This window comes from Zingiber officinale, chromosome 3B, assembly GCF_018446385.1.
Source record: "Zingiber officinale cultivar Zhangliang chromosome 3B, Zo_v1.1, whole genome shotgun sequence".
NCBI lineage: Eukaryota > Viridiplantae > Streptophyta > Magnoliopsida > Zingiberales > Zingiberaceae > Zingiber > Zingiber officinale.
The window spans coordinates 32121013-32140690 of NC_055991.1; the positions used below are offsets into that span (position 1 = coordinate 32121013).

General features: G+C 38.0%; 1 protein-coding gene across 1 annotated transcript; it reads right to left on the bottom strand.

The window, feature by feature from the left end:
- Positions 1–8633: 8633 nt before the first annotated feature.
- LOC122056329 (solute carrier family 25 member 44-like) lies at positions 8634–10213 on the bottom strand. The gene has a single exon (XM_042618244.1). The coding sequence runs from the start codon at positions 9945–9947 to the stop codon at positions 8907–8909; it is 1041 nt and encodes a 346-aa protein (XP_042474178.1). The 5' UTR covers positions 9948–10213; the 3' UTR covers positions 8634–8906.
- Between the last annotated feature and the right edge of the window lie 9465 nt (positions 10214–19678).

The window sequence follows — 19678 nt, forward strand, 5'->3', positions numbered from 1 at the left end:
ATATATGCTTCGGTGGAATATCCCCTGTCAAGCAGCTTCTATTCTCTAATAAGCTATTGTGATTCCCTGACAATGTTGTGTCCTGGAGACAGTTCGACCAGCTTAGTAGCTGATCGACTATATGCTAAGAGGTTTATACATGAGAAGTGGGGAACTGAGCCCCGAAGACCCAACCGGCTTCATACCTGGCCAACTGTATGCAGAGTGTCTACCACTAAGAAATGGGGAACCACATCTCGGAAGTTCGACCGACTCTTAAACTAATCGGCTATATACTGAGAGTTGTATTATAAGAGTGAGGAGTTAAGTCCTTAAGTCTGACCGGCTCTAGGGTCGACTGACTATATACTGAGAGTTATATCATAAGAGTGGGGAGCTAAGTTTCTTAAGTCCAACCGACTCTGGAGTCGACTGGCCATATTTTGTATATCTTAGCATTGAGGAGTGGAGTGCTAAGTCCCTTAATTCAAACTGAATATGGGATTGATCGATCGTATACCGAGAGACATATGCTTAAAGAGGAGAGGGGGGGCCAAACCCAATAAATTCGACCGGCTCTTAGTCCGCTCAGATTAATGCTAGGAGTTCTACTCGTATGAAGAACGAATAGTGCTGAGTGGAGCATTGAGTTCTGTATATCCAGCCGGCTCTTGGTCCGCCAGGATTTATGTTGGGAGTTATGCACATAAGATATTAGGAGCTTCGTCCTGTGGCCTCGGTTGGGTTCAAGTCCGCCCGGGTTTATACTGGGGGGTCTTGCTCCTGAGAGGTGGTTCATCCGGATACGTGTATCCTTTCTTTGATTGTCATCTCACCTTGATTTTGACTGTCACATCATCTAGACTATTGATTTAATATTATCTCTAGGTCCACTTACAACATACCATATCAACTATCATTTTTCTTAAAAGACATGCCTTCCACCACATTTGACATATTATAGGTTCCATCTACAACTTTATATTTCATACACCTTTGAAGACTAGAGGATTTAAGTTTACTTCGACCTAGTGTGAGCAAAAAATTCGGATAAATCAAATTAACCAATTGAATCGATCGAATTTAAAAATTCGATTCGATTATTTTAGAATTTTATTTTTTTAAAAAAATAATTATTTCAGATAATTCGATTCAATTTTGATTTTAAAATTTCTAATTCGATTAAATCAAATAAATCAATTTAATTGTGAGAAGACAACTTAATCGTGAGAAGTAGAGGGACAGAAGTCACAAACATTGACTCAATGGAAGAGCTAAATTAGAAGATCAAAGCGGTGGTGGTCAAGATCCTGCAAGAATCTAACATGTCCACCACCTCCGAAGCCATAGTCCACTCCATGGCTGACAAACATCTCGACCTTGACTTCTCCGGCAACAGCCGCAAGCTCTTCTTCTACGACGCCATTAGAAGCATATCAAGAGGATGAAGAAGAGGTGAGGCGTTCCACTCAAAGGAGTCATAGACCTAAAGAGTTCCACCTCTAAAGCCATGGTCTGCTCTATGGCCGACGAGCGGCTCAGCCTTGACATCTCCGGCAGTGGTCGTAAACTCTTTGTTTACAGTATCGTCGAGTCCTTCATCTCCTTGAAGCAGGATGAGGATGAGGATGAAGAAGCGAGGTCGTTCCATTAAGAGGAGTCGCCAATCACATCGATCCCTAAATCGATAAATCTTAAAAGTTCGGTTAATAAGATTTACAAGTAAATTAATTGATATTTATTAGGTTGGTTTATTCAATTTTATTAAAAAGTTTGACCAATTATGTAAACTCAAAAAAAATATTGATTTATTCAATTTTAATTATTTTAATTTGATTTAATTTTAACTGAATACTCAATTTTACCTTCGACCAAAGCTATTACTACCTGTTGCTAAACTATTTCCCTCTCTCACCACTCCCCCCCCCTTCCCCTCCCCTCCTTTCTCTCATGATGCATCCCTTTGAATTACGGTGTAAAATGTTCAATTGCATCTCCACAAGGAAAGACTTGGAAACTACAATATGGCTCGTGCTGAAATGTTATCATCAACTTGGGTATGTATTCTAAATGGCGACTGAGACAACCGTTTAAATGGGAGGTGGACATCAATCGCACTGCTTGGATCAATGGCAGTAATTTAGGTGGTCAAAAGTCAACATAGGCAGTTGTTGTTGCCGCTATCATCGTCATTAGGTTAGAAATCTCATCATTTCACCCAAACCAACACTGCACAAGCCAAGTATTAGCTCGCCGCACAAGTTTGAACCCCTCGCATGAGCCCGGATGGTTCACCTGAGCCCAACGACTAGCCTGGATGCATTGCTCGAGCTCAACAACAGGTATGAACGTGTCGCCCGAGCCCAGTGACAAGCCCGACGCCTCGCCTAGGCCTGATGACACGTTCGGTCCCACGACGCGTCTGAAGCTAAAAAAAAAAGTTAATTTTTTTAACTTAAGATTTAATCAATTAATAATTTTAATCAACTCCTAGATCTAATTGAGATAATTTAAATAGAGGCAATTTATAAAAGGGCACACTCAAGTTTGCGAATTGACCAAAGGGCACACTATACTTTGATATTTACCAAATGACGCACTTAATTTCTACTCTTCACGTTCTATCCCTTCATCATTTCACTCTTCTCTTTCATTTCTCTTATGCATGCAATTTCTTTTATCTTTCCTCTTTCAAATCCACACAACCTCTCTTCTCTTTTCTCTGTCTTTAATATGCATACATGCATGTAAGCATAACAGGATTAGGGGGTAACATATTTCTTTCAATAACATTTTAATACCTCCGGATAAGACAAAATATATAATCGACGATACTGTTGAACTTCTTGTAATCTCAAAAATCAACAAAATCTGAAATGAATCTAATCTGAGGTCTCTAGGTCTATCAATGAGTTTTGGCCAAAATCCACTGATGTCTAGATATCTCGGATTGGACTCATTTCAGGTCCTGTGTATTTCTAAGGCTGCAAGGAGTCTAACGATATTGTCCATTGCATATTTCGATATCTCTAGAGGTGTTAAAATATTATCAAAAAAATCAGCTAAAATATAAACTCATTCATATCAAGCCCACGTTGGGCCTGATATGATTCCATATTAGGCCCACGTGTTTGATATGAAATCATATTAGACCCACAAGATTATAATTTAGATGATTCTTCTGACAATATTTTAATACCTCTGGAGAAACTGAAATATACAATGGATGACACCGTTGGACTCCTTACCACCACAGAAATCCACAAGACCATAAATAGGTCCAATATGATATTTTTATGTCCATAAGTGGATTTTGGTCAAAACTCACTTATGGGCTTAGAAACCTCATATTTGACCCATTTCAGATCCTCTAGATTTTTGAGATTGCAAGGAGTCCAACAATATCGTCCATTACGTATTTTAACGTCTCCGAAGGTGTTGAAATGTTTTCAAAAAAATTAGCTAAAACATAAACTCATTCAAATCAAGTCCACATTAGGTTTGATATGATTTTATATCAGATCTAACGTGGGCCTAATATGTATTACGAAGTCGCAAGTGCACGACTATATCGTTAGTAATAGAAATATTGATCCCATAGTAACTGTTGATTAAACACTAATTAACTTTACACAACGAATTATCTAGATAATTGGAAGGTCGTTCACAAACGCAAGAAAGAGAGAGAGAGAGAGAGAGAGAGAGAGAGAGAGAGAGAGAGAGAGAATAAGCGTAGGTGAGTGGGGTGTGACATATTCTAGGATTTCAGTTTCGTTATGATACTAGTTAGTTTTCCTATACATTGTTCATCTACCTAATTACATGCTTACACTCGTATAAGGATTCTAACTAAAGCGTAGCACAACTCCCACGTAAGTTGCACCAAAGAGTGTACCTAAGTTCTAACGTCATTAAGTAAAGAGGTAACTCTAGAAAGTCTGGTTAAGAGGTAATCTCTATCACTAGGACACTCTCGATCATACATTTCTACAGTTATCTAATGTACTTCCTAATGGTAGTACAAGAGTATCAACTCCAATTAGAACGCCCTAACAAGGATTAGTCCATATGTTAGTAAGTATTGATGCCCTCTGTCACTAAGAGCATAATGTGTCCAGTTGAATGAGTATCCTCTGTCACTAAGGATCTCCCGATCATCCAGTGTAGTAGCAACCTTAACATAGAGACAAATCTCTCACATCCATATGAATTGACCTCACACATATTTTGTCAAACACATATAAGGCACAACACATATAGAACATGATATACACACTTCATAGCAAAAGAAAATATCCAAATACATAGTTTATATATCACATCACATCATAGTTACTTCCTACATCCAAGATTTAGAGATCTACTCCATTGCAAAAGAATATAATCAAAAGACAATGAAAATAGCAAACTACAACTCAATACATAGAAATAGAGAGAGAAGAGTGCTTATCCTTGAAGCCCGACATCTTTTGAAATGTTCCCTTACTCCGGAAGTGGACGGATCGGCGAAGATGGACGATCTCAAGTTTCTCCAAGGGAGAGAACCCTTCCCCAAGAAATGGGGGCAAGCCCCAAGCTAAAGATGAGTGAAAAGGGAGACAAAAATCCCTTTTATAGTTCTAGACACAACCCTTGCTTGGGTCATGGCACGGTCGTGTGAATCCACATGGCAATGTGCTACCTTGGCTCTGGTTCGGTGGCACGACCGTGCGGATTTCACATGGCCAAAGTCTTTTTCTTCTCTGAAAATTCCACACGTGCATGTGGATTGGCACGGTCGTGTCTCAAGGCTGTGTGGACCTTGTAGACCATTTTAACACATGTTAACGTGGTATTCTCGAGTTGAAGTCTTCAGCAAAGTTGTAAATCTTAAAGTTAGCTACAATTTGATATAAAGAACAACCAAAACTCTAACTGAGCAAAATGTTATGGTCATTTTACTTTTGGTCTGCAGTGCTGAAAATGACATAACTGTGTGGAATTGACATGGTCGTGCCTAAAAGGCACAACCAGGCCGTGCCTAAAAGGCACAACCAGGCCGTGTGAGCATTGGTGTGTGCCATATTTTCACACGTCCATACCTCATAAACACGACCCAGGTATTTTGGGAAGCTCTAGACTCCATTTAAGCTCAATTTTGCTCTAAATCACGTTCTATCAATCAAAACAAGCAAAGAGTAGATCTTCGAATAAAAGAAGTGAAAATATAACATTATAATGAAATAAGGTGTAATAAATATATATTATGCTCATGAAGTACAAGTATATGTGCATCAAAACATATATAAAGTGTATATAATTTACGCACATCAATATGAAATCATATCAGGCTCATAGGGTTATGATTTAGGTTATTCTTTTAACAATATTTTAACACCTATAGAGAAGTTGAAATATGTAATGGACAACACCGTTAAACTCCTTGCAGCCTCAGAAATCCACAGGACCTAAAATGAGTCTAATATGAGATCTTTAGATCCATTAATGAATTTCGATCAAAATCTACTAATCACCTAAACATGTTCAATTGGATCCATTTCAGGTCCTGCGGATTTTTAAGATTGTAAGGAGTTTAACAATACCCTCTATTATTTATTCCTACTTCTCTAGAGGTATTAAAATATTATCAGAATAATCAATCCAACTTCATATCAAACCCACGTTAGGCCTGATTTATCTCATGATTGAAATTGTCTTTTAGGTAATTCCTATTTTCTTTTAAATCCGGTTGAAATTATTATATCATATTTTATCAACTTTAACTACTAAATATGTGCTTTATGGTCTGCATCAAGAAAATGCCTTATAGTTAGAGACACTTTCCTCATACTAACTATTGTTAACCTGGATTGTTTAATTACTCAATACTTGCATGATAGCTCTATCAGTAAAAAAACAGAATGATGATGCTATTGATGCTAATTGTTATCCATGATAAAAATGTTAGAAACAATTTTCATTGGTTGAAAATTAAAAATACACTACTAAATAAAAATCCAATTATGCACTAGTCAAAAAAACATAAAAATTTTACCCATTTGATTTTAAGTTGTAGTTAACCAATCAAAACTCAGTTATTTGTTTCCTTTTTCATGAGATAAAATATCACAGTAAACTTTGGAGAAGAAAATTTAAAATAAGTGCATACGATGTAGAAGAGGTTTCACATATAATTGTTAAGCTCACTCATATGATGCCCACATTAGGCATGATATAGAATTAGAATTATATTGGGCTCAATGAAATTATATCAGGTTCATGAGAATATGATTTAGTTAATTCTTCTAATAATATTTTAACACCTTTATTATATATTTTAATTTTTTCAGAGGTGTTAAAAAATTATCGGAAGAATTAGTTAAATCATAACCTCGTGAGCCTGATATAGAATCACATCAGGCCCAACGTATGATTGATATGAATGAGTTTATATTTTAGCTGAGACGTTGAAATACGCAATGGACGACGCTATTGGATTCCTTACAATCTCAGAAATCTACATAACCTGAAATGACCAAAACTCATTAATAGCCCTAGAGACCTCAGATTGGACTCATTTTATGTTCTGTGAATTTTTGAGCCGGTAAGGAATTCAACAGTCGTCCATTACATATTTCAGCTTCTCTGGAGGTGTTGAAAAATTATCGGAAGAATCAACTAAATCATAATCCCATGACCCTTTTATGATTTCATATCAAGCCCACGTTGGACCTGATATGATATGGAATCATATCAGACCCGCATTGGGCCTGATATGAAATCATATCAAGTCCAACATAGACTTGATATGAATGAATTTATGTTTTAGCTAATTTTTCTGATAACATTTCAACATCTAAAGGCGCCAAAATATGCAATGGACGTCACCGTTGAACTATTTGTAACATTAGAAATCCACAGAACTTGAAATGAGTACAATTTGAAATCTCTAAGTCCATCAATGAATTTTGGTTAAAACTATTGATGGACCTAGAGATTTCAAATTATACACATTTCAAATCTTGTGAATTTCTACGGTTGTAAGAAGTTTAACGATATCGTCCATTGCATATTTCAATTTATCCTGAGGTGTTAAAATATTATTGAAAGAAATACGCTAAATCATAACTCTATTATGCTTGCATGCATCCGAAAGAGAGGAAAAAAAAAAGAAGAGAAAGGAGGAAATAGAAAAGAGATTGCATGGATTTAAGAGAGGAAAGAGAAGAAATTGCAAAGAGAGAACGGAAAATATAGAAAATTGAGTGTACTCTTTCATAAATATTAAAGTATAGTGTGTCTTTTGATCAATTTACAAATTTAAGTGTGCCCTTTAGTAAATTACTGTTTAATAGACTTAATTAAAACTTGGTCTAGGCAGTAGACGGTTAATGACTGTCTCGCCACCACCGCCTGTTGCAATTTGCAACCCTTGTTCAAGGTAGGAATCTCAAACGAGGAAAAGCATTAGACAGGGCCGAGGAGTTGGGATAATGCAGAGAGATGATTAGAGAAGCATAACATCTTTCATGCTGATAGACTAATGCTAACCCCAACCATCTCCTGATGAAAGAAGAAAGCTAAATTTATCATCGGCTTGAAGTTGGTGAATTTCATTTTTATTACAAATAGTGAACACCACAACAAATACCTGCACCGATATTTGTTTGATTTAGGTTGTTTCTATCGAGTGTCAGTTAAGACATAACTTAAACCACCAAGCAAAAACTAGTCCAGCTGAACTTATTTAGATGGTAACCCCACTAGCCCACAAGTTCAGTGCAGAATGAAACTGGCATCATTATGTGGCACATCAGGCCAAAGTCATTCCCTGTTGAATCACTCCATGTGTAGTTTGTAGGTTAATTCTAATACTAAGTATTATAATCTGACTGATCAAACGAGAAGGTTGATTGTGAATTTGGTCTTAAGTGTCTTGAGGAGGGTTAATTTTCCATCAAGTTATCATTCATCAAGCTTTATATTTCTCTTAAACCTTTGCAACCTGATTGTGAATGACTGAACCTAACAAAAACTCACTAGGTACAAGCGAACAATTAAGCACCTAATGTCTAATCAGTATCGAAGTTTCTTAAGGTCTATGAGAATGCAATGCTCAATTAGTAAGTGAACCGACCAAAAAAAACAGTACTATAACATTCTACACTATAGCATTCTTGTAACTTTATGCTAATATAAATCAAAAACACTGCTAGAAACGTTGATACACAATGAAAATCCAGATTGCTTGTATTTATGAGCAAATAAATATGTTGAAATAACTTAAGAAATGAAACTGGATGCGCATTGAGATTAAGGCTAGAACTATCCTTCACTGCAGAAACTAATTCATTATGTCTACAACAGCTTCAATAAACATCAGTAAACCCCTTAACAGAGTTACAAACTGAAGGGTTAGTGACCGATGGCTTTCAAGTTTTGGCATCATTTAAAGAGAGATTTTGTTACCATCTAGTAAGTACTTTCACACTTAGACCTTAAAAATTATCAATTTGCATTAGGTATAATAATTTGCAGCAGATAACTAAACAACAAAAGCAGAGGTTTTCTAAGGTTAAATACAAGTAACTAATACTGTACTATTTTGCAAATAGTAGAGATACATTATCAACCTGAAACAAGAAACACTATCAGAGTTCAGTTCGACACATTCAATCACAAAGCACGATTTATTCAATCCTACAAACATTCATGCACCCAAACTTCTTCATGATAACTAGCCAAAGTGAACCCATGGATCACAATCCATTTGAGCCAAACACTACTAGATGATTCCATGCAAGCTCTCTGCACAAATTGTGTATCTTTTTTCTTTTTTTTTTCCCCCTTTAAGCATCAAAGAAAACTGAAGATACAAAAGAAAACAACTACAACTAAAAAAAAAAAATTTTAAAAAAACAATTATTTGTATATACCTATCATCATGGTTAATCCTCCTGCTTCTTTGCAGATAGCCGCTTCAGGAACTCATACGTAGTAATCATGGTGGTCGCAGACATCGACATGGAAGCCCATCTTGGCCCTAATCCTCGATAACATGCACTCCACCCTCCCTCTTTTATCAGGTTCCTTAGCGTTTGCCGTATGGTGATCGGTCCTTCACCAGCTTCCATTACCTGTAACCTTGTCTTAATCGTATCCAGAGGCATTGTCAACAGAGCAGCTGCTCCACCTGCCAGTGCAGCGCTTAATCCTTGCACCACGACCACCGTCCTGGATTCTGGCTTGAAGGCACCTGTACTGCTACTTCCAAACTCTTGCTCCTCAACGCCTAACCGTAGCCGGCACAGGTAGTAACCGATTCCGCTCCAGACTAGCTTCTGAGACACAGAGTAGGACGCCCACCAAACAGCATTTGAAGGTGCATAGGTTAATATAGACATGCCGAAACCCCTGTAAAGCCCCCGAATCCCCTCGCCCGCTACAATCTTTCGGAAGGCGTCAATCCCGCCGAGGTACTTAGACGTAGACACATGGCGCCCTTGCACCATCAGCCGCTGGCTGACGACGTCAATCGGGGTCCAGACCACCTGCGCCGCAACGGCAGCACTCAGGCCGGCCGCGGCGCTGGCCACGGTCGAAGCAGTAGGCTCGGAGACGCCGAAGCGGACTGTGACAGTACCGACGGCGCTCTTGGTGATCTCGAGCGCGCCCATGTAAAGGGTGCGGGCGGGAACGGTTCCAGCGAGGGAGGTACAGTAGCCGCGGTAGAAGCTGGCGGGGCCTTCGCGGCGGAGGATGTCGACACCGGCTGACCAGGCGGAGGGCGGCGCGGGGTGGCAGACCTGGAGACGGGTCTTGAGGACGACGGCCGGGTAGAGCGCGGCAGAGACGGCGGAGAAGAGCGCGGCGCCGAGGACGAAGAAGCGCGATTTGTCCAGCATATGCCAATCAATCTCGGCCGGGAGGTGGAGCTCCGCCAGCTCGGCCTCTTCCTTTTCACCAACCTCACTCTCCGTCGCCCTCATCTCCGCCTCACCGGGCGGTGGCGGCTCGAGCTCAGGCCCGGAACCTATAGCTACGGCCTTTCCTCCATGTCGGGGATCAGAGAAGGAAAAGGGACGGAGCCTGATCCAAAGCTTGTCCGGATCGGGGCTTATAGAATTAGGGTTAGAAGGAGGGCAAGAGCGGTGCAGGAGAGGAGTGGTAGCAGACTGCGGTAGGAGTGGCGGCGGGGGACGAGTGAACGCATCACGGCTGTCGATGGAAACCGATCTGCCGTCGGATCGCTTCCTTTTCTGTCGCTTCAAAGAGAGCGTAGAACGAGGAGACAGGAATTGTAATTGGATAAGGTTCTTTTGTATTTTTGTGCGCAGAAGAAAACAAAACGAAAAAAATGAGAAAATACTTGGGAAAATATTAAAAGTGGTCCTTAATTTTATGAAAATATCAAAGGGATATTTTTCTAAATAAATAAATAATATAGCACCTTCAAAATGTGATTTCAGTTTTTATTTGGCAATATAAAAATTTTTAAAAAAACAAGGGTCAGAAAGGAAAAAATATATTAGAATTATATATTCTTTTAAAAAAATAAGCTTGAATATTTGACGGATTTAATAAATCAAAAACCTAAGCAGAGATGGATTCTAAAGCATAGAGATAAAGTATTAAACGGCTGTGAATATGATCATAAAAAATAGGGATCGAAAAAAAATATATCACTATGAAACACATCTGATGTTAGGATCCGTACAAGTTAAAGTACGAGGGTGACTTCGATCGCTTCTCGTTTTGATCTCATACTCATAAACCTTGACATCACATATATAATTTTGATATTTATTTAGTATCCATTTCTTAAGACGATTAATTCAATATCAACTGATAGTGATCTCGCTTCACTAGAACATTCTCCTTTTCAAATGTCTTTTGAGAGGCAGAGAAACCTCTAATAACATATTTTTATCGGAACACAATAAAAAATAATGAATACAAAAACAAATGAAATTAAAAATTACTTTATAATAAAAATATATATATTTTAGATGTTTTCTTATTACTTAGAAATGTCTCTTGTTGATCTAGAAAGGTAACAACACTTCGTCTCAGAATCTCCAAGAACTGGCTCAAAAATCTTCTCGAAACTTCTCTTTTAAAGTCTTTAGGTCGAGACTAATTTCCATCTACTAGTCAACTGATTTAATCCATCAGTCAATTGATATGATCTCCAACATTGTTCATGTCATTGATCGACCTCAGAAACTTTCGACAATCTATCTGATTTTGTCGATAATTCAAACATTAGTCGACTGGTATAAACCATCATTCGACTGATCGAATCAGTCGAATTAAACAAGTGAATCTGACTAGCTTTTGTTCAATTCTGATCTGCATCAGTCGATTGATATGAACTATCATTCGATCGATGTCATTAGTCAAATTGAATAAAGCGAATTTGTCCCGCTTCTGTTCAATTTCTGAAACCATCAATGGACTAATATCAATTATCAGTCGATTGGTGTCATCAGTTGAGTCAAACAATCGAATCAACTTATTTCTATTTCGTTTTGATCAAAATCAGTCAACTAATACTCATAGTCAGTCGGCTGGTATTGAGTAAAAATATTGATTTCTAAACGAGCTCCATTTCGCATCTTAGATCATCTCATTTTGATATATGAGTCAAAAGTTATGGTGTTCGAAAGTTTGCTCTATCGGGAATTTCTCATTGTCTAGCATCCGATCAACCTTGACTTGCCAGAACTTAATTGTTGCCTAGCATTAGGTCAACTTGACCTACTAGAACTTCACGCCTCAAGCCAACTCCCTGTTGGACTTCTAACCACCAAGTGTTCAGTCAACCGTGACCCATTTTGACTTTTCTCTTGCCAACTATCTGTTGGACTTCTGATCACCAAATGTTCGGTCAACCATAACTTACTTAGACCTTCTGTCTCATGCCAACTCCATGTTGGATTTCTAACATCTAAGTATCTTATCAATTGTGATCCACTTAGACTTTCCGTGCCAACTCCATTTTGGACTTCCGATCACCAAGTGTCCGGTCAACTGTAACCCACTTAAAATTTTCATATTTTGTCAAGTATTCAATTAACCTTCACCTATTTGACTTTTCACTCAACTAACTTAATATATTGATCAACCATCAAGTATCTAGTTAACATTGACCTACTTGACATCTCGACCAATTAACATATTGATCAAATATCAAAATTCTAACTCAACTTAAGTTTGGTCAACTTTGTCAACCTTGACAAGGGGGCAATTCCACCAACAATCTTCTTCATTTTTATGTTTAACAATATTGTTTAAGTCAACCTAACTCATTAGTCTAACATCCTACTTCTCATGCCAAGACATCAATGAAGGTTTCCTAATTTAAACTATCCATTCTCTCCTTTATCACACATCAAAATTTTCTTTCAAAAATCCATTCTCTTCTTCCATTTCTAACTTTCAATATCATAATGGAGGTTCTCTATCTTCCATTGTCTTCGATACTTAGCCTTGAGCATACATCCTTCATTCATTCATCAATACTCAAAATCTTGCATTCTTCTCCATTCATATCAAAATCATATCTTTAAGAATGACCTCCACCTCAAAGTATACTCCAACTTCAATCATTGCATCAATAATAATTTACAGTTTATAAACCTTTAGAAAAATCTAAGTTATAACGTTAAAGATTCAATCTTAATCTAAATCTCCTTATCAGATCCATTTATTTATTTTTTAAATCCCTTTCTTATTTTTCATCTAGAAAATCACCTTTGAATGTTTATTCAAGCATATCATAGGATCATAGATAGTAAAGATACCTAGAAGTAGTTTTAAATGAGTTAAACTAATCTATTTTAGTGAAAAATATAGAAATCAGTCGATTGTTACTTTGCATTAGTCGTCTGATATTCAAAAAGTTATATTTTTATTTTTTTAGATTAAATTTCAAAAATGTTAACTAATTCTATGATTTTTAAAAAATTATGAAATTTTATTTAGACATTACTTATATGAAATACTATTAGGAAAAAAAATAATTTTCTATATAAATACATCTTCGTTTTAAAGAATAGCACAAAGTTCAAAACAATTAAAACTTTTAATATTTCATACTAACTTTATATTAACCTAATCAATAGTGATTCTTATCAACAAATAGATTCACCAAGGTTTCCTAAAATGATTTTCAAAGCCAATTTCTAATCATGGTAGCAAAATGTCATACATTTGTTGGTTACAAATAAAGCCCCGCATAGAAAACACATGAAAAAGATCATAGGCTTATAAGAGAAAGATATATATCTCCATTAGTATGAGACTTTTTGGATAGAGATCAAAAATAAAATCATAAGAGCTTATGCCCAAATTAGACAATATCATATCGTTGTGGAGATATGTGAATTCTTTTGATCTCAACAAATAGTATTAGGACTGTTACGAATCTGCAAGTGCACGAAAACATTATCAGTAATATAAAAGATTATCAAATCTACAGAGACTGTTGATTAAGTATTAGAGATGTCACAAAGTAAGTTATATAGACAACCGGAAGTTAGAAGAAGGTTGAAAGTGTTGGTGCAATCATGCCTTAAGGAAGAAATTTTGATAGTTGATAATTATTTAAGTTTAGGCTAATACATTAGATCTAATATAAGTTTAAGTTTGCAGGACCAAGAAGGTTGAGGATCAGATTCCTAGCAAGAGTAGTCTTTGTAGGTCGAAAGACCGGATATAAGGCAAGAGAAGTCCAAGGAGGTCAAGGGACTAGATATTTGGTATAGGAGAATCTCTTGCAAGTCAGAAGACCGGATGCAAGGTGAAAGAAGTCTAGGGATGTAACGCCCCGGCCCGGGCGGGCCCCACCCAGACCGAGCCGGGAACGCCACCAGAATTTCCCATCGGGTTGACGACTAGCTCCACAGACCACTGGAGGTCCTTTCAGCATGCTTTATCCTCACTCGCACGCACCCTAGAAAACTTCCCAAGAGTTCACCCATCCTTAGATTTCTCCAAGTCAAGCACGCTTAACTTTGGAGTTCTTAAGTTTGGGCTTCCGAAAAGGAAGGTGCACCTTGGAGATATGGATAGTACCATCTAACCTTTTAAGTCATACTTAACCAGAATCTCAGAATCGGGGTATTACAAGCGAGGTCAAGAACTAGAATCTTGGTGAGGCAATTGATAATCAATGCAAGCAAGTGTGCTAATCAATTAAGAAAAATGCCTAATCGATTAAGGTGTTAAGCGATTGAGCCAACCGCTTAACAAACCTTCTATTAGAAATAGAAGGTTTCCTACACCAATCTATTAGGACGTTGTAAGAGATTGGATCAATCGCTTACGGTGCCTTTTGCTTCGAACAGAATATTTCTGTTCGAAACTTAACCTGTTAGCTCAGTCGCTTACGGGACATTCTGTTCAAAATAGAATAATTCCTAATCGGCTGAGCTAATCGATTACCCTAAATCCTAATCAATTAGGGTAGGCGATTTGGAGGAGTCACGTAAATGAAGTACATGCAAAATTGACTACTCTAATCGATTAACGATGGGTAATCGATTAAGGTCACTTCTTAATCTATTAAGACTCCCAAAACGATAAGAAAAATGGCTCTTTCTCAAAAGGTTTAAGAAGACTTGAAGAGCCTATTTTGAGCACTATTCCATTGCGCTCTATCGTCTCCATTGCTCACCGATGCTCAAGCTCAAGCTCAATGCTCAAGATCTCACTAGTGCTGCAATCTCAAGCCATTAAAAGAAGAAGAAAGTGTACTCAAAATCCTAATCTCTTTCTTGTCTTCTTCTTCCTTGTGAGGTATTTTGTTGAGAGAGGGTTGTAGATTACTGTGTAAGGTTTCTTCACCTTCGATGTTGATCTAAGAAGGAGAAGTTTCATAGTGAAAAGTGTGACTATAGTGTAGATCCTTGGATTAGTCACTTCAAGACAGTGGATACCAAGTAAATACAAGGAGTTAACATTGCCTTCAAGTTTTCGTTGCGCAAAATCAAGTCAATTAAGAAATCAAAGTGAGTCATTCACCCCTGTCTAGATCAATCGGTCCTAACAAGTGGTATAAGATCTTAGTGGCTTTTGAGGATTCATCTCCAAGGAAGCACAAGTTTAGAGTTACAAGATGTCATTGAAAGAGAGACACTATTATGGAGGGATGGAGACACCATTCTATGAAGGCAACAACTTTGCGTTCTAGAAGAGTTGTATGGAGCACTATCTCATGACCAAAATTGACATGTGGTTCTCAATTATGGAGGGATTCATGACACCAATCGAGGATGGAAAAGTGCTTGAATCATCAAAGTAGACTATTGAACAAAAGATGAAGGTTCATGCAAATTCCAAGGCCATCGTGACTTTTCAATGTGGGTTGAGCTCAGAGCAACTCAACAAGGTCGAACCCTTCAAGAGTGCCAAGTATTTGTGGGATAAACTCATTGAGCTAAATGAAGGCACTAAGGATTCAAGAATTGTAAAGAGAGATCTCCTAATAAATCAACTTCAGAATTTCACAATAAAGGATGGAGAAACAGTAAGTTCACTACTTGGGAGATTCAAGAAACTCCTAAACGGTCTCCATTCAGTTGGAAAAAGTGTGGAGAACCAAGATCTCATAAGGTATGCACTAAATCATTCCTAAGAAACTCATTATGGTCATCCATGGTGGATGCCTATAAGGTTTCAAGGGACTTGTCAAAAGTAAAGTTAGATGAATTATTTCATAAACTTGAATTGCATGAATAAGCTAACACAAGCCATAAAGAGAAAGGTATAACATTGGTTGTAGGTTAAAAGAGTAAGGAGAAGCACAAAGAAAAAAAAAAGGAGAAGGAGGAGGAGTCATCTTTAGAATTTGAGCAAGATAGTGATAGTGATAGTGATGAAGAACTATCATGAAGTGAAATGACAAATTTTGTTTGAAGAATGATGAGACACTCAAGGAAGTTTAAAAAGAATGATGTCAAGAACATCTTTAATGATAACAAAAGAAAAGGTAAATCTCTTGTGGATTTAAAGTTTAAAACTGACATAATTTGCTATGAATGAAAGAAAAAGGGACACTACAAAATGAAGTGTCCAAAATTAAAGAAGCAAGAAGAAAAGATTAAGAAGAAGAAAATGGCCTTGAAAGCCACATGAGATGAATCATCTTCAAGCTCATCGAAAGAAGATGAAAGGAAGAGCTTAAGACATGTGACACTCATTGTTGGTGCAATATCCCTTGGGTCAAGGTTGACCAGGGTGACTGAGCTTGAGTTGGCTCAAGTTTGAGTCTCGATGTTTGGGTTTTGATGTTTAACAATATATGGAGATTATAGGAGCAATCGTCCGATTTGAGAGATTGTTGATACAATTCACCTCTGGTCTAGGATTGATTAGTTAGATGTGAAGAAGAGTCAAGTAGGTCAAATGTTTGACCAGATACTTGACTGGGAAAATTCTAACTAGAGGTTAGGCAGGTGAAAGACCTAGTGAGTGAAGCTAGGCAGTTAGAAAATCCTAGTGAGTGAAGCTAGGTGAAAGTCCTAGTGAGTGAAGCCAGGCAGTGGGAAAGTCCTGGTGAGTGAAGTCAGGCAGATGGAAAGTTCTAGTGAGTGAAGATAGGTAGATGCAAAGACCTAGTGAGTGAAGCCAGACATGTGAAAATTCAGGTGGGTCAAGGTTGACCAAATACCTGGTGTTGGGAAGTCCAAGTAGGTCAAAGGAGTGATCGAATACTTGGCACAAGAAAATCCAGATGGTTCAAGGGTGACCAGACATCTGGTGGAAGAAAGTTCAAGTGGATCATGGAGGACCTGACACTTGGCACGAGATGGTAAATCCAAGTGGGTCAAGGTTAACCGGATACTTAGCACGAAGAGAAAAATCCAAGTGGGTCGAAGGATTGACCAGACACTTGGTGAAAAAGTCCTAGCATGTCAAGGTTGACCGGATGCTAGGCATGAAGAAGTACCAACAAGTCACGGTTGATTGGATGTTGGGTTTGGGAACATTGGACTTGAGTTAAGCAAGTCAAAGGAAGGGCAATCGATCAGCCGATCAATTGAACTGTAATTCAATTGATCAGTCGATCAATTGAAGGTGGGCTACGATTGAAGGCAGGCCCAATCGATCAATCGATCGATTGGAAAGCAAAATCGTGAGCACAGAATGCAACCCAATTGATCAGCCGATCGATTAGGCACTGCCAATCGATCGGTTGATCAATTGGGAACTGGTTTTCTCGCATAATCATGAGAAAGCCTGAATCAATCGGTCGATCGATTCAGGTAGTTTGCAGCAGAGCACAGAGGAGCTCTAAATCGATCAGCTGATCGATTCAAGCCTCCCTAATCGATTGGTCAATCGATTGGGATGTGACCGTTGCGAAGGAAGCGTCGAGTTTAAAGTCGTCTTCCTCGCAGCGACTCAGGATCTCTCCACGGTCTTCTCTCACAAGTTATCCTCGCTGGTCTTAAAGCATCTTGGAGTCATGTGCTGCTGCATTTTCAAGGTCAAGAGTCATTTTAAACAAGAAGGAGAAGCAAGCTAGGGTTTCCTCATTGTAAATCTTGTAAGATTTGTTATTGTATTAGCTTGTATTTCTTTCTTCTTGTATTGAGAGGTTGTACAAGGCTTCTCTGCCTTCGGTAGTTACCGAGAAGAAGTGTTTTTCTTAATGGAGAGTGCATTGTATGTGAATCCTTGGATTAGTCACCTCTTCTTGAGGTGGATATCAAATAAATCTACGTGTTAGCGTTGTGAGTCTTGTTTCGAGTTCTTTATGCTGCATATCAACAATACTGAAGCAAGCAAACGAAACGTGATGAGATATTCATCCCCCTCTAGCTACAAATCACCCCTAACAAGTGGTATCAGAGCGAGCTCGCTTTTCACTGGAATCATCACTGGAAAGGGCAACAAGCTAGAGGGAGAAGAAGTTGAAGCAAATTTCAACAAGTCAAAGACTTCATCAAAGGCTCAACTTCAAGATGAAATTCCGATATGGACTTGGATTCGACACGAGGGTGCCTCCACCATTCACATCAATGAGCTTTGATTTTTAAAAAATCAAGGATCAAAAATTTCTTCATGATGGAGATAGAGCAATGGTTTGCTCTAATGGAAGGCTTTGAAGCTTCAAGACATTCAAAAGGCAAAATTATCAAGAAAAGAAAAAGGAGCCAAGAGCAAATTCAAAGAAGTGAAGCTAATGATAAAGTGACCAAAGTGTTGGTCAACATATTGCCGAGCAACATTTTGAAGCAAATAGGAGAATTTGAAGATGTCAAGGAGCTATGGAGCAAATTGGCTAAACTCCATAAGATCCCCTCCACTACACCAAACCAAGAAGAATCCAAATAGGGTGACTCATTGGAACAAGATCAAGAGGAAGAGGACTCCAAAGTTGAGAGATGCTCAACTTCTGAAGAAGAAGTCTAAGAAGCTTCATCCTCAAAGGAGTACAACCAAAAGAGCAAAGAGGGAGCATACTCTTTGTTTCATGTGCAAGAGGATGAAGATGAAGAGGCCTCCACCTCTAGGATTGAGGGGGAGCATCATTCAGTGACACCGGATCAAGAAGAGGCTTCCACCTCTAGGTTAAATGAAGAAAAAGAAGATGGTGCCACCTCCACAAGTCAAGAAAAATCAAGTGGAGGATCATATGTCACCCCTACAAGCAAAGGTATAACAATTTATTTAAATAATAAAAATTATATCATTTTCTTTGAGTGTAGGGAACATGGGCACTATAAGAGTAAGTGCTCCAAATTGGTCAAGAAGAAAGGTCAAGCGACACCTAAGGGCAAGGAAAAGGCCAAAGAGACCACCCCCGTGACAAAGAAGAGCAAAGAGCACATAGTGTGCTTCTTGTGCAATCAAAGAGGACATTATCGGAGTCAATGTCCTAAGGGGAAGAAACCGGTCAAAGTCAAAGGAGGAAGTCCAAGTCAAGGGGGAGCTTCTAAAAGGAAACTCAAGGTATCATTTGTTGAACCAACTCCTTTGACACATGATAAAAAGCATGCTAGGTCTAGTTTATATCATTTTAATGTTATCTATCATGAAAATAGAAGGCATGATAGAATTAAAGAAAAACATATGGCTTATCATGCTAAAATAACTCAATCTAGGGTTAGGAAAGTAGAAAACAACTTAGGCAATAATTCTAAGGACTCTAGGCACATGCCTAAGAAAAATAAAAACCAAGGCTTTACTAAAAAATCTAAGGTTGAGGAGTTATGGAAAGAAAGTCAAGTTTTGAGGTCAAGACTTGATTAAATGGAGAGGACCCTTAGAAAAATCACAAATGAAACACAAGGGTTCAAGAATCATAACCTAGGTTTAGAACAATAAGGGGTCATCCAATGGTCATAGAGGTTTGTGATATAAACCTAAAACTAAGAAGGATGTAGCCTCTTATCATAGGGTTCCATATAGTTATGGAACCAACCCTAGATCCAGCGGTCAAGTCAAAAATACAAGGAAAGTTATCCCTAGGAGTATTTTTTGGAAAGACTAATATGACTAAGACTTCTAAGAAGTCAAAGAAAGTCACCAAGAAGGTTACAAGGGAAGCTTTCCTTAGAGTTGACCTAAAGGAATTGACTAAGGCTTCTAAGAAGCCTAGAAAGAGTTAGAGTGTATACTAAAAGTCTAGCTTTTTGTATAAACATTTAAGAATCACATTGGTCAATATCTACATTTATATGCTAAGTGTAGTTGTTCAATTAATTTA